General features: G+C 40.6%; 1 protein-coding gene and 1 long non-coding RNA gene across 2 annotated transcripts; one reads left to right on the top strand and one right to left on the bottom strand.

Annotated features, from left to right (window-relative positions):
- Window positions 1–5318: 5318 nt before the first annotated feature.
- Window positions 5319–16607, bottom strand: slc22a15 (solute carrier family 22 member 15). The gene is made up of 12 exons (XM_053632710.1): window positions 16420–16607; window positions 15457–15597; window positions 13767–13899; window positions 12891–13055; window positions 11912–12041; window positions 10720–10941; window positions 10374–10514; window positions 10019–10104; window positions 7381–7489; window positions 7033–7105; window positions 5988–6146; window positions 5319–5897 (listed from the first exon to the last, which is right to left on the bottom strand). Exons 1-12 carry the CDS (start codon window positions 16501–16503, stop codon window positions 5841–5843), a joined length of 1500 nt encoding a protein of 499 aa, XP_053488685.1. The 5' UTR covers window positions 16504–16607; the 3' UTR covers window positions 5319–5840.
- LOC128612472 (uncharacterized) lies at window positions 7191–9254 on the top strand. Its single transcript, XR_008386755.1, has 3 exons — window positions 7191–7851; window positions 8074–8223; window positions 8314–9254. It is a non-coding gene; the product is annotated as an uncharacterized LOC128612472 (long non-coding RNA).
- Window positions 16608–16675: the final 68 nt, after the last annotated feature.

The raw sequence follows: 16675 nt of genomic DNA, 5'->3' as shown, positions 1-16675 counted from the left end.
CCTTCCTAGTTACACAACTGGAAGCACAGACCTTCTAAACATTTTTTTTAAATAAACAAATAAAATAATAAATAAAAAGACTTATCTAGAAAGAAATAGGTCACACAAGCATATATACAAAATATACGGTCATGGCAAAAAGAAAGTACACCCTCCTTCAATTCTATGTTTTAATTTTGTGTTCCTCACCAACTTCTTTAAACAAACAAATAACCTTAGGCGACAACAACACCAAAAAAACACAATAGAGTGTTTCAGTATGCAGTCCCCCCCCCCCCCCCCCCCAAAAAAAAAACACAAATAAACAATATGATTAAATAAAAAAAGAGTCTTGTTCTAAGCTTCAGGGAAATTTCCAGTTCACCACACCACAAAAAGAATTTGAATGATGGATTTTTGAAAAAGAACGTGGTCTGAATTGCAGAAACCAGCGGATACTACTGATACTACTGAACTTTACTAAACCCAAAAATATCCATAATCCAGTTCAGAGGAAACAAATACTCGAATTATTGAATCTAGTTTTCAGGATTCAAACCATCTTATTAACATCCGGAGAGAGAAATAAAAGAGAGGATGGTGATGGAACACACAGTATTTTTGCTTTTATTTATTTGTGTGTGTTTCTTTTCTATATAGCTCTTGTGACAGTATGAAAGTTTTTAAATGTGCATCTTCTAAAATGTTAGTAAATTTGAGTAGGGATTCAATAAGAAAAACAAAACATTAGTGAAGAAAGCAATAAAAGCTATTTCCAGATTTTGGTCTGCATGGCTGTCATCCCAGAAGGAAGCCTCTTCTAAAGATGATGCACAAGAAAGCCCACAAACAGTTTGCTGAAGACAAGCAGACAAAGGACATGGATTACTGGAACCATGTCCTGTGGTCTGATGAGACCAAGATAAACTTATTTGGTTCAGATGGTTTCAAGCGCGTGTGGCGGCAACCAGGTGAAGAATACAAAGACAAGTGTGTCCTGCCTACAGTCAAGCATGGTGGTGGGAGTGTCATAGTCTGGGGCTGCATGAGTGCTGCCGGCACTGGTGAGCTACAGTTCATTGAGAGAACCATGAATGCCAACATGTACTGTGACATACTGAAGCAGAGCATGATCTGTATGCAGTATTCCAGCATGATAACGACCCCAAACACACCTCCAGGATGACCACTGCCTTGCTAAAGAAGCTGATGGTGAAGGTGATGGATTAAACCCTATTGAGCATCTGTGGGGTATACTCAAACGGAAGGTGGAGGAGCACAAGGTCTAACATCCACCAGCTCCGTGATGTCTTCATGGAGGAGTGGAACAGGACTCCACTGGCAACCTGTGAAGCTCTGGTGAACTCCATGCCCAAGAGGGTTAAGGCAGTGCAGGAAAATAATGGTGGCCACACAAAATATTGACACTTTTGGCCCAATTTGGACATTTTCACTTAGGGGTGTACTCAATTTTGTTGCCAGCAGTTTAGACATTAATGGCTGTGTGTTATTTTGAGGGGACAGCAAATTTACACTGTTACACAAGCTGTACACTCACTACTTTACACTGTAGAAAAGTGTCATTTCTTCAGTGTTGTCACATTAAAAGATGTAATCAAATATTTACAAAAATGTGAGGGGTGTACTCACTTTTGTGAGATACTGTATGTGCTCGTTATCAGAAACGTGATTCAGGTGCAGGTGCTCATGTGACATGTAGTACAGTGCAGTGGCTGATGGGAAATGAAGTCCAGAGTTACCTCCTTGATATATGACAACAAGCTTTTCACATTCTGAAATCCCCTTAAAACACATTTTCAGCCATTGGATATACCCTTATCTTCATGTTTTCATTTAGGGTATTTTAAACATTTTCCAATGCCCTTACTGCCATTCCCATTTCTGGTAATCAAGCTGTGCGCATCTCATCGCCCGTTGTCGTGAACACTGGATATTTTCATCACTTCTTTGTTATGGGTAAGATATATTTTTATCATTGCTTAATGTTACACATATTTCTTCTCTAATTCTAAGTACGTTTATATGTTTTTTGGTGCTTCTTAGACATTCTGTAAGTATGTGTGTGTGTGTGTGTGTTTCTCTTGAACATTTTTGAGTGTGTGGGTGTGTGTGTATTTCTCAAAACATCGTATGAGTGTGTTTTTCAATTTTATGCTTTTTCCATGTCATGTATTGATACCTGTTTCCTACATTCATTACATGTACATTTACATTTATTCACTTAGCAGACGCTTTTATCCAAAGCAACTTACAAGTAAGAAAAATACAAGCAAAGCGATATATCAAGCAGAGAACAATACAAGTAGTGCTACCATACAAGATCCATTAATTGAGTTCCAGAAGAAGCAAAGTGCACAGAGTAGAGGTGAAAGTGCAATTTTTATTTTTTTTTACATTCTTTGCATGTGCTTGTACATGTATTTATATGAATATTTTTTAAGTGTTACCACTACTGTTTTATTTCATTTTCGTCCTTTCTCTCTGATCTCTGTCCAGCTGATCAACGCCCAGCTGCAGCTGGATTTTCTCTCTCTCGGCTGCTCAATCAAACAGGCCTGGGTGAATATATATGTCATCAGCTGGCTTATTTGGCCATCGATGTTACAGCTCTGCTGGAACATCTCTACTCCTCACCTGTACCCACCGGGTTTCCTTATTCTCCCGCTTATCGTATCATTCTATCGGTGACCTATGTTCATGCTTCCACTCAAACTGAAGCTCAACTTCTTCCCATAACTTCTGTGGAGGGCCCATTTATTCTTTCCTCTGATGATGATAGTAGCGTTGCTACAAACACATCATATGACCTTTCACTTACAAATTATTCTCCTACAAGACATATTCCCTCCCCAGAATATGTGTATGATAGTGATTCTCGATAAACTACATACTCTGTTACCCTCGTGTTTTCCAGTGTCTTAAATTTATTCCCACAAGATATTGAATACAAATGCAGTGGAGATTTGTCTCATCCTCAAGAGTGGACGATGTGTGTGTTGTCTTTGTTCGTGTTTGTGTGTGTGAAAAAGTAACATTACTGACTACATGATTAGATGGTTACATGACTAGCGGGGTCCGGGGCATGCTCCACACGGATATTTTTGAAAGATATTTGCTTTACATGCTCATTTCTTGTTACTTTTAAGTATATTTGCATCTGATTGAAAGCTAATTGTAACAGGTAAGGGGTAAAAAAAAAAAAAAAAAAAGTTTTATATGTTTTATGTAAGGCAAAACAACTGTACAGTAAACACAAAGAAGGATTCAATTGAGATGGGAGCTGAATACATCAACAAGATAACAAGAAGATAACAACAAGATAAGAGTATGTTGGAAATCAGCTTATAGTAGCTTCATTAACATTCAAATCTGAAGATCACACTGTTTAGAAATGCATCGATATGGCATACTTTGTACCCAAAAGTCCACCTTGTAAGTTAAACCCTAGTTCTTCTGTCGTTTAGCCTCCAGAATTTCAAGGGCCTGCTTCCTTTGTTTTGCTGCATGTCTCAGCCTTTCCTGCTTTTCTTCCTCCAAGGCAACCCTCTTGCTCTCTGCAGCACTACTAGATGACCAGTAACCATACTCCTCAGACCTCCCCCTGCCTTCCATTATACTGCTTTGGCGTCTGGCATTGTCTGTTGCTCCTGCAGATTTAATGTTTTGGCACAGAGTTTTATCCACCTTAACATATTTTGGATCATCCCTTCTGAACATCTCCACTGCCGTCTTGCTACTGGCCTTCAGGGTGTATTTCACAGTCTAATCTGCATTGAATGTGGGGATGCTCATGTTGGTGCTCTTGGGGTCAATTATATCACCCCCGCAGAAAAAGCAAGGAAATTACATTTAACGATTTCATTCAGACTCAGGAGCATCATGGATATTTTTAAAGCAGGTATCTGATTGCAGACTGAACTGAAAAGGCTTAGATAGACAGGCTGTTTTTACTAACGCACTTGTTAAACTGGCTCCTTACACAACATGATCGTTGGAAGAAAGCCAAGGCAAGGTTGGAATGTAGCCCAAACAATGGCCTTTTGTTAAACTACATTTATGTTTTCTTAAAGGTGAGGTCCATCCACCCATCCGTCTTCTACCGCTTACTCCTTCTTCAGGGTCACGGGGAACCTGGAGTCAATCCCAGGGAGCATCGGGCACAAGGCAAGGTACACCCTGGACAGGGTGCCAGTCCATCACAGGGCACACTTACATACACACTCACACACCACACTCACACACCCATTCATACACTACAGACACTTTAGACACGCCAATCTGCCTACCATGCATGTCTTTGGACTGGGGGAGGAAACCTGAGTACCTGGAGGAGGAAACCTGAGTACCTGGAGGAAACCCCCACAGCACGGGAAGAACATGCAAACTCCGCACACACATGGTCCCGGCAGGAATCGAACCCCAGACCCTGGAGGCGTGAGGCGAACATGCTAACCACTAAGCCACCATGCACCCCAAGATGAGTTTTCTCAGAATGCCACATATATACAGTACATAGACTGATCTTTGTATACGTGCAGCTGTAAAACTGAAAATACAATTAAGCAGATCATTCATACTGACTGAACATTCGTTCGCTCACTCGTCTCTAGCAAGCACCTTTTTTTCCTGGTCAGGGTCCTGGTGGATCCGGAGAATTCACAGCGGGTGGGACGCCAATCCTTCACAGGGCATCATGCACACACACACGCATTTACACACTTATTCACACCTAGGGGCAATCCAGCATAGCCAATCTATCTACTGACATGTTTCCAGGAAGTGGAAAGACCACCAGAGAACTCAAGGAGAACATGTGAAGCACTACACAGACAGCAAAACTGATCAAACCAGGGACCCTGGGGGTCTGAGGTAACAGCTGAACCACTGTGTCACCCCTGACTTAACAATTTAGAGAAATGTAATTATCATCATCAATATTTTAAGAAATATAAATATTTGAGTGCCACCCCAACCCAATTTTACTCCTATGAGGAACACCACACCCTTCAACTCAAGCTCAGTTAAATGAGCTTATATATTATACATCACATTATATCTCTGTGCATACTAAATGCTACTTGCTGCAAGTATGAGTACTCATGCACTATACGTGCACCCCATTTTAAACACAGCCACAGTTTTATCTACATGCTAATAGATCTGTCGTTTCCACTTTACATAGTTTACCTCAATTCGCTCACCTGTGTTACACTGGCATCTTTAGCGTGTCTTATGTGAATGCGTATTCTTTAGCAGGCAAGTCGTTACCAAAATCGCTTACCGGTATTTCTTTTTAAAAATCAATTCTCTTTTCATTTGCCAATTGTTTTTTTATTCGAAATTATCCCCCTCCCGATCCAGATAAAACCGCAAGATAAATGTCACGTATACAGCTATACAGTAGACGTACATATCTCTACATCCGTCCGTTTATAAATACTCCACAATTGTATGTTACACTTACAGGTACCATGTAGCATTAACGTGGTAGTGTTTTCTGACGCACGTCCGTCACATAAATTAAAGTGTGTAAAGTGTGAAATAACAGTGAGCCAGCGATGTCTCCGATGCACAGGTATCAGATTAGGTATCAGATTAGCAGCAGAAATAACGGCATGTTTGTGAGACGGAATGAAGGATTATTGAGTCAGCATTTGGTCATGTCCTCATCTGAAGCGCAGTTCCACTCGTTCCCACAGTTTTGATGATCCCTTCAGTGTTACGTTCATAGAAGGCACACACATTGTTTTTGTGAGTCAGGTTGGCACAGTATGAGTCGATTTGGCATGATGTACACGAATGAGAGGCCTTTGTTGCGTTTGTCCGTGCACGAGTGTGTATCATTCGCTTTCGGATCCTCTACGTTTCGACAAGTGCTCATCCGCCAGCAGATGAACCTGTGCAAAACACACAACAATCCACATTACAGCACCCGCAGTGCTGAATAACACGATCGTCAAGCCTGGTGTGGGCGGAGCCACTGTTACCTGTGTGTCGAGGATTCGCTGGTAAGCGGGGGAGGAGAGTTCCTCCAGCGTCTCGGCCACTGGCTTGTTGAGTGTTTCTGGGAGGACGAGTCCCATGGCTCCGGCCGACACGCCGGTCAGGCAGAACACCATGAACGGCATGGACGCATGCAGCACTTTCTGAACCAAACACAACCGATATGTCATCACTATCTAATGCATCGCTAAAAATAAGGTATGGTATGTTAAAAACAAAGATCTGTGTATAGAAATGAACGAATCCAGGTCCATACGGCTAAATGCACTCACCAGCCAGTTTATCAGGAATACCTGTATACCTGCTTATTCATTCAATTACCCAATCAACCAATCTTGTGGTAGCAGCGCAGTGCACACAGTCATGCAGATGCAGGTCAGGAGCTTCAGTTAATAATCACAGTGAACTCTCAGTGATTTTCAGCCGTGACATGACAAGAGAGACTGGTGCAAAAAAAATCCAAAAGCATCCAGCAAGCAGCGGTTTTGCAGGCAGAAACACCTTTGCTGATGAGAAAGGTCAGAGGAGAATGGCCAGACTTGTCTGAGGTGACAGGAATGCTACGGTAACTAAGGTAAATAAGCACTCTTTACAGCTGTGGTGAGCAGAAAAGCATCACGGAATGCACATGATGGACACGGAGGACGGGCTACAACAGAAGAACACGTTGGGTTCCTCTCCCGTCAGCCAAGAACATGACTCTGACGCTACAGTAGGTCAGACGGTTGCAGATCGGAAAAAGATGTTTGATGTGGATGGTAAAGTGAAGCTCTTCACCTGTATCTTCAGGATTTTATGCATTGCCTTGCTGTCACATGATAGGATGAACGAGCAGGTATAAAGCTGTTCCTATTAAAGTGACTGGTGAGTAAATCCATTTAAAAAAAAAAAGAAAACGAATACATATAGTACTGTATGATTTTATAGAAATATAAATATTTGTATAAACGCTATATGTAAATGCTCACAGTATATGATTAGTGTAAAAATCGCATCAGTAAAATACACTGTGTAAAATACAGTACTCACCATATTGGGTATAAAAGGAGCTAAAATGCCTCCAACCCTACAAGACATGGAGCACACACCCAGCCCTGCGTTCCTAAATCACACACACACACACAATTAGTGATGAACACTGGACAAACATTCCAAATCTTACATTTCATAGTCCGACTACTACTCATGATAAAGGGCCCAGTTCAGGTAAACAACATAGTAAAGAACACAAAAAAAACAAAACTAAACTTAACAATGATAATGATCCAATTACTATAATTTATAAAATGTATTATGTATGAATTACAATGTGTCTAGTCTAACATTCCACTGTAGTAATGAGCGAACTAGATTGTGTGTGTGTGTGTGTGTGTGTACCTGATAACAGTGGGGTAAAGTTCTGATGTGTACACATAGACGATGTTGAAGGCAGCACTGACCATCAGCTTTCCCAAAAGAGCAAAAGAGCTGCCATTGACCACAGAACCTTCGAGAGAGAGAGAGAGAGAGAGACAGGCAAAAAGAAAGACAGAGACAGAGAGTGAAATACAGAGACAGGAAGACAGCAAGAGACAGCGTGAGAGAGAGAGAGAAAGTGGCAGAGACAGAAAGTCAGAGGGAAAGAGACATAGAGAGAGAAAACCAAGAAGGTGTGACAGAGTGAGGAGAGACCGAGAGTGAAGTAGAGAAACAGAGACAGTCAGAGGGGGAAAGAGAGAGCGGGGGGGAATCGATGGAGAAACACAAAGAGAGAGCAAGAGAAAGCGTGACAGAGAGACAGGGGAGGAGAGGAAGAGAGACAGATTGAGAGAGAATCAGAGATGGAGACACAGAGAGAGAGAACCCACTGTTAGCGAATTCTCATATGTTATCAAAATCTAAATACATCTTCATTAAGCTGATTTTTTTTCCCCCGAATTATACTACCAGTTTATTTCATTTAACACATGTTCCTAAATCGCATTGTCGGAGTCTGGTTGGTTTTAAAAGACCAACACAAACATGGATTCAGTTTTTGGCCTTATAATATATATATATTTTTTAATGGGAATCTCTTCTTTTTTTTATCAGCAATTCCATCTAAAAATGTAGGGTCATCTTGTATTCATGGCTGCATTTCCAACAGCAGATGGCGCTAATTAGACACATATAAAAGAAAGGCCCTTCATGCCTGTGAAGAGATTCTATCCATGGATCGCTGTTCATCCCAAAAATACTGCAGTGAGGCTTCAGTTCAGTTTCAGTTTATATGTATAGTGCTTTTAACAACAGACATTATCACAAAGCAACTTTACATACATTTGGATGTAGATTTAGATCCACAATGAACAAGCTAGAGGCAACAGTGGAAAAATAGAAACCTTCCGGAGACTACATGAGAGGAATCAGTCTTATAAGGGAACTTCTTCTGGGTGACACTGAAAAGACGTAGAGTACTGAGTGTGCTGGAATGATGTTCAGCATGAGCACAGTATGAATAAGAGTCCTGGGATGAGCACAGGACAGTTGTTACGATTACAGCAGCAGTTCATACCTACAAAACTACAGCATATGGGTGAGATTATTCACTCACTTATTCACAGCATATGGGTGAGATTAATATGCAAGGGTGAGACTTGGGCATAAACTGTGTTTGGAAGTGAAAGAGGATGAAAGTGATAGTACAGTGAGTACAGTGAGAGAGCAGAGCTTTGTGAAGAGAAGTATAAAGACCCGAGTTTGCTGTTAATACTAGCCAAAGTACTAGTAATGTGTCATTCATGACTGATTCGTTCATTTTGAACGAATCTTTACTATGACTCGGGAACAACGAGTTGTCTCTCACACACAGAGACACACACACACAGACACACACACACACAGAGAAAATGAGAGAAAATGAGAGACAGTGAGAGAGAGAGAGAGAGTGAGAGACAGAGAGTGAGAGTGAGAGTGAGACAGAAAGAGAGATTTGAATCATATTCTACTGAAATGAACGAAATAACGAAAAAAGATTGGTTCATTTTGCTGAATGAGATTAAAAGTTTCGAGTCAGTAAAATGATCCGAACTTCCCACCACTACAACGTACGTTACAGGATATCAGCCTTTACGTCAGTTTAAGGCAATTTAATTATTATTTAATTTTTTTTCATTGTCACATCGTAATTTTTAACAGATTAGTTCAAAGTTAGTCACTTAGTTCATCTTCTTAAACATCCACAAAACAAGTTCGTTCCTGTTATTACTAACGTTACAAGTTCCCAACCCCAGTCATACAGTACGTTTATGTGGAGAACGATAAACCGATATTAACTTGATTAAGAGGATACTCTGATTAAGAAACTAGCATGTAAACAGAGATTACTGATGACCTTAATCTGATTAAAGTCATACTCGAAGTAAACACAAATGGAATTAAGACGTGTTCCTGTTCCTGTTCCTGTTTTAGTCACATTATTGACGTGCGTTACAGACATGTACACACCTTAATCACACTATTAACGCCGTAGGTAAGTACGCGGTTTGGGACGCAGCCCACGGCTTCAAGCAGTCGTCTATTTGCACGTACAGCACGACAAATAATGAACCGCACTTGAAGCTTTCGTAAAATTAAAAATAAAAAACACCCAAAACTGTATACGGTACCATAACGAAGACCAACTGTATGTCGATGCGTGAAATTCTGGAGGGAACGTCAGACGGCGTGGCGCGGTGACGTAATGACGTGTGACATTAATCTATCTATGTTCTATAACACGTAAAACAGGAACACGAAAGGAATATTCTAAAAGCGACTCATGTAAACACCTTAATCAGAATATTGTCTTATTCAGAATGAGGTCCATAATTAGATAGCTGCTGTCCGTGTAAACGCAGTCATTGTTCTTCTTTTTATTTATGGGCGTAGAAGAAGGACCGAGTTTAATTCTGAAGTATAATACTATACTTCCGCTTCGATTGCACCAGGCGTCTGTTAATATACGAGCAGAATTATGTCATTTCATTTATAATAAAATGCAGAATTATCTCCTCACCAGGATGAACAGGGACCAGGACTGAGAGGAGACAGCACAGACCGGCAAGGATAAGAAAACTGGCTAACGAGTTTCGTCTCCCTGACCTGAGAGAGAGAGAGAGAGAGAGAGAGAGAGAGAGAGAGAGAGAGAGAGAGTGCAAGAATTTAAAAAAAATATCAGTAAGATCATTTAAACAGCATCACAATGCGTTGGAGTGATCATATAGAAAATACTGTTCAGTAACTAGATCCTATTGTGCGATATTTAAAATATTAAAGACAAAAAAATACTATATTAACAGGTCATGTCTTGTCAAAATCACACGTGCAGTGTGAGTGTGCGTGTGTGTGTGTGTGTGTGTGTGTGTGAGTACCAGGGCTTATTGATGAAGTATATGCACAGTGGGTAGGCTGGCAGCTCCACCAGGCCGTACATGGCTACGGTGAGGTAAACACTGCCTTTATCATCACTTGCGTTCATCGTCAGTCCATAATACACCAGACTGCACGCATACCTGCCACACACGTATACACACACCACATACACATATAGACATTACCGTCCACAGCCAGATCTCTTCAAAGCTGCGATATACACTGTATATCACTTTAAACCTTTGTTGTTTATGACACAAGACAATCAGCTGCCCCCTTAGAAACTCAACGGAGTGATGTAGAGTATCAGGTCATATGAGGTGTGTCTTAATCACTCATACTCACCAGACATACATGAGGACGATAGTCCTGCAGCGCAGCACGCGGTGTCTGACCAGCTGCAGCAGTCCTGCATTGGACGTCTCTGCGCACGTCATGCCCGGAGTTTTCTGCAGCTTCAGAGTCACGCTTCCCTTTCCGTTCCGCTGAGCAAAATCCTGCAGCACTTTCTCCGCTTGCACCGTCCGGCCCTGAGAGTACAGCCAGCGTGGAGACTCAGGCAGCAGGCTGTCAGTAACACATACACACACACACACACTTCCAGAGTTAAACAGCAACATTTTCTTTTATTATTTCTTTTTTTAATATTATTATTATTTTAATGTTTAATTATTTTAAAGTTATCTAATTTACTTAGCATTTATTATGCTTCATCATTTACTGGGAGAATATATATTTTAGAACAAACACACACACACACAATCCCAGAGTTAAACAAGACTTTTTTTCTTAATACCATTTCGTTAAAATAGAAATTATTTTGTTTATTACTTCATTTATATTTTTATAGATTTTTTTGTGGCATTCTAATTGATCTATTTTAATTTACCTTTATTATATTTATTATGAGAATACTCTTTTTTCTTGGAGAGAATACTATCATCAACACACACACAAAAATTCACAAATCCAGTTCTTTTTTTAAAGAACTTTTTTAAAGTATGAGTTTAACGCATTTTGAACATGCATATACATATATATACACACACACACACTAATGTATATATACTCTGCAATACATATAAGAAAATAGGAAGACTTCTCGAGCTCTCTGGTTATATTTTCAAATTCAGGAGAGTTTAAAACACTTTAAATGCAGCAACACAAGGCTGAAGAGAGCACACTGCGTAGAAAGCATCTGGGTGGTAAAAATGTGGGGGTAAAAAGTTCTAAATTGGCACAAAATAAAACTGCCTGCTCCCAAAATCTAATTTCTTTTCCACATTTCCTGTGTCGTTCCTATTTTCGTGACTTCTCTGTGGGTCCTCAGTTGTTTAAAACTAAATTTCCCCGAAACCAACGTGGTATATATTTTGCAGAATGCACTGCCTCTTGAAATAATGTTTACTCGTTATATCCTTATATCCTCTAGCAAAAAAAATAAAATAATGTTGAACTATTGTAATGTTCTTCGCCATGGAACACCGTGACGGTGGTAGACTGCCGTCACGGCCGTAATTCAGATATTCACACGTACATGCAGAAGAGGAAGAGTAGCACACCGGGGCAGTTAGCAGCCATAGCCAGGTTTCTCCAGGACCTGATGTAGTAGCCGAGAAGAGCGAACAGAGCGATACCCACTGCAAAGGTCATGTTGGTTATCGTGCCTGTAACACACACACACACACACACACACACACATGCACGCATGCAAACCCTTGCATAAGTATTCGTTCCCTTAAACTTTTCCACAAACCTGGAACTGAAATTGGCTTAACTGGACATTTCCCATTCAATTTATTTCAAATCATTTTGCAAACTATACTATAACTATATTTCCCCCCACCTCAATATTATGTCCTTTTTTTTTTTGTCGTGAAATATAATCCCAATTATATAATCCCATTTCAGTTCCAGGTTGTAACACTACAAAACAGGGGAAAAGCTCAAGGGGGGTGAATACTTATACAAGGTCCTAGGAGTATTATGGCTCTCTAGTACTACACAGTGTAGTATCCTGGAATCCTGAAGCCATTTGCCTGTCAGTCCCTCCAGGATTTTACAATCACAGAAACGAATGCAAAAGCGAGCAAATTTTTAAAAATTACTGCAGATTTTCCCACAGGTTTGGGTCGAGACGCGTCATGTGACATCATCACAACTCTTCGATTCACGTGCGTCGAACATGAGTACAGCTAAAACGTCTCGTTTACCAACAAACGCCGCTGAGAAAGGCCGTGCAAAGCAATTACGTGCGTTTGCCATTTCGCTGATTCGAGTAGTTTTCCGGGAAAAAAAAACACAAAAACAACACAAATGTTTTAAAAACTGCAGCAAAATCGAGCATTTTTGGCTGCAACAACCACAATAAAAAACTCCACGAAATCCTGTACGGATTGGCGTGCGTTCACTGAAAAGTCTCTATAGCTACATGTTGTGGAATGTCGACTGAATGTTAATCTCACTGTACAGATTGTTGCGCTGTGAAATTTAGTTTCGCCACCAGATGGCGCTACCTGTCAGAGCCCAGTAGGCTTTACCCACGTACTCCTGCGAGAGGATGAAGCAGACGAGCGCCATCCCCCCGTTCATCATCCCCACCATTAGCCGCGACAGAGCGAAGAGCTCGTAACTGGGGGCCAGCGCGCTGCCGTAGGCGAACAGCATTTCGAAGAACATACCTGAGAGAGAGAGAGAGAGAGAGAGAGAGAGAGAGAGAAAAAGAGATACAGAGAGAAAGAGAGTGAGAAAGAGAGAGACAGAGAAAGAAAGTGAGAGAGAGAAAGACAGAGAGAAAGAGAGTGAGAGAGAGAGACAGAGAAAGAGAGTGAGAGAGAGACAGAGAAATAAGTGAGGGAGAGAGACAGAGAGAAAGAGTGAGAGAGAGACGGAGAGAGAGACAGACAGAGAGAGATGGTAAAATCAGTACATGAAAACAGGCATCTGAAGGTCAAATACTATCAACGTACTCTAGTAATACACACACACACACACACACACACACACACACACACACACACACACACACACAACAATGTACCAGGTTTCTCATGACGCATTCTGAATGTTGGTGAACTTTTTTGGGGAAAAAATGACTACATATTGAAATCTGTTGTGGTTATTTTATCATCACCTGAAATTATTTGTACCACACAATTATTATTTAAGCCCTGGTAAATAAAAAATAAACCCATAAGACTGAAGGAGGGTGTACTTTCCTTTTCCCATGACTGTTCATTAGGAATATAACTATCGCAGTTGTTGGTAAACGATCAACAACCGGGCGGCGTGACGCAGCCTGACTCAACTGTATAATAATTTATATACACGGCTGTTCCTAAAGACGTGTCCTGGCATCCATTTTTACGCATCAAACAGAGAAGCGTCAGTACTGATGAGGAAGATGGGTCTCCTGCCGATTTTATCAGACAGCGGTCCGAACAGCACGTTCCCCACGAGCACGCCGACAAAAAACAGCGATCCTGCCAGGCTCACTTTGTACGCCTCCTGCTTGACCAGGTTCCACTGCAGAACACACACAAAACACACACCGAGCCAGTGATGCATGCACAATCTCTCCATTAAGACTAACTGTTAAGAGTCAGAATTATTCATCATTATACACAAAGCCAGAAAGTTGCCCTCTATAACGACCAAAGCTTCGACCACGGTGCTACTGACTTCTTCTATCTGATTGGTCAGAAGGTCTTGATTCATTTTCTAGAACAGCAGCTCTGACAGTAGTGCAAATGGAATTCGCATGTTTCTATTAATGCACTTGGAATAATACGCTACTGTTTCTATAGAAACAAAGTACAACCGTTTTTTTTTTTTTGTAGACATGGTGAACTTTTCTTTAAGGCGACGTTTATTTAACGTTTTTGGAAGGAGTCTCCAGTGTGAGGGCGCTTCGTGACAGTCAGAAGTGAAGCAGTAACTTCAATGAATGGAGGAAAAATGACAATGAGCCATTCTCAAATGAATAAAAAAAAGTTCTTAAAAAGCTTCGTCAATTCGTTGTGGTATAAAACGAATAAAACACTGGGGTGCGTGATGTTAGTAACAAATTAATCAATTTACCGTATGACAAGTTGTCCAAATGACTATGAAATGTTTCAGCTGTTCATGCCGTAACACAGAGCTTCTCAACCTTTTGTAACTAAAGCCCCGCCCCCAAGCCTCCCCTATCATGTGGCACCCCCCCACATATTGGAGGAGACCAGGTATAATGATTATCTATTCTATATAAAATCTATCCATATATAACCTAATCTATAATCTGTATCGATAGATAGAATTTTTTGCTTTTGTAATTTTTTTAATTACTTTTCATAACTTTTATGACTTTTATTAAACTATATAACGGACAGATATGGAACATGAATGATATATAAAATGTTTCTGAACACTAGAACTACTTTGAACGAGAGAACTAGGCTGTAATAACGCGGACTATTTTACATGTAAAACATGTTGCATTACATTCGTCTTGCGTTCTAAAAACATTCGCATGTGAATGATGTAAATTGGGAGGAAGGGCGCGTCTCGTTATCCATGACATTGTTAAATCTCCGGCTCTCGGCCCCTCACTGAACAGAGCAGACGCAGAGAGAGGTGTGAGTGCAGCGGGAAAGAAAGACCTCGCGCTTGCAGGACAGTACTGGGGACATTTCGTAAGTCGCTAAGGTTTGTCCAAAAAGTCGCCAGATTTGTCGCTTGGTCCTTTTTTTGGGGGGTTGGGGGTCTAAAAAGTTGCTAAAGGGGTCTGAAAAGTCGCTAAGTTGGCAACACTGGTCTAGATAAAAGGCAGGATAAGCTCCGCCTCTTCCCAGCAAAAAGAAAATACAGGGAGGGAGGGAGGGAGGGAGAGGGAACGCGGGGTTTTTCATTTATACACATTCTATTTGAAAAGCAATAAAATACACTGAGTACCCACATGATGCCCTGTCTGTGGTTTTTTTTCTTGAAAACAATTTGTGCCCCCCTTCCGATCTCTCTCCCTAATTCCGTCCACAATCATATCTCGTTATATTCTACAACTGGTTATTGTCTTCTTCCTGCTTAAAATCAACGTTCTCTCACCTCCGTCACGATGGAGCTGACGTCTTCCTTGAACGTAATGGTTTGTGTGACATCTCCTCCGCTCTGCGTGACGACCTCGATCTGGTACTCGGGAACAGCACCGACAAGAACGATGAACATGCACTGGCACGCCATGTAGATCTGTAAGATAAACGAGAGCACTTTCTTCCGTCGTTCGATGCATGTTACGATATCTAATGGCTTGGACCCCCCCCCCCCAAAGTCCATACCATGGTTACACCCTTGTCTCCACTAGATGTCACTGATTATTTTCCTACCGCAGCTTTAACCTGAAACGGTGACATTTTTACATGCAAATAACACCTTGTGCCAGAAAGGAGATTTGACTGTGGGTGACTTCACCTCGTCCTGTACATTATAAACAATAATTAACCCGACACTGTACATTAATAAACCTAGCACTTGCTCTAGCTCAAACTTGTATACTTATACAGGTGCATCTCAAAAAATTTGAATATGGTGGGAAAGTTCTTTTTTTTCTCTCTCTCTCTCTCCATGTAATTTAATTTAAAAAGTTGAACTCATATTCTAGATTCCTTACACATAAAGTGAAATATTTCAAGCAGATTTTTTTTTTCCTTTTCCTTTTCATCTTGATTATTACAGCTTGCAGCTCATGGAAATCAAAAATCACCTTTCTGCATTATAAATTCTTTCTTCTAATATTCTGAAAACCTGGATTTTTTATTATTATTATTATTATTATTATTATTATTATTATTATTTCTATGAGCTGTAAGTCATAATCAAGATTTAAAACAAACAAAAAAAAGGCTTGAAATATTTCACTTTACGTGTCATGAATCTATAATATACGAAGGTTCTACTTTTTTTAAATTAAATTACAGGGGAAAATGAACTTTTTTGAGCTGCACCTGTACATACAGTACATATTTATAAGCGTTGCTAACCATGACGCTAGCTAGGTAACCTTAACATTACCTGCATCAGTGTCAACACAGCAACCATCCGTTTCTGGTGTCCTCCAAACTCTCCGACCAGTTGAAAAGCTTCTTCCAAATCCATTGCTCAGAAATGTTTCGCGACAGAACATATCACACGGGTTTAAAACTAACTAAATCTCTGCTTAAAACATGTAAAACAATCATGCTTCCTGATGCTGTGGCCACGGAGGGCGAAATTTCTACGCCCGCATCCCAAACGCATTAAATTACTTAATCTAGGACACTTGGTAGGG

The sequence above is a fragment of the Ictalurus furcatus genome, chromosome 9 (genome assembly GCF_023375685.1).
Source record: "Ictalurus furcatus strain D&B chromosome 9, Billie_1.0, whole genome shotgun sequence".
NCBI classification, from domain to species: Eukaryota; Metazoa; Chordata; class Actinopteri; order Siluriformes; family Ictaluridae; genus Ictalurus; species Ictalurus furcatus.
The sequence above is the reverse complement of the archived record's forward strand: the minus strand, read 5'-3'. Positions and strand labels throughout refer to the sequence as shown.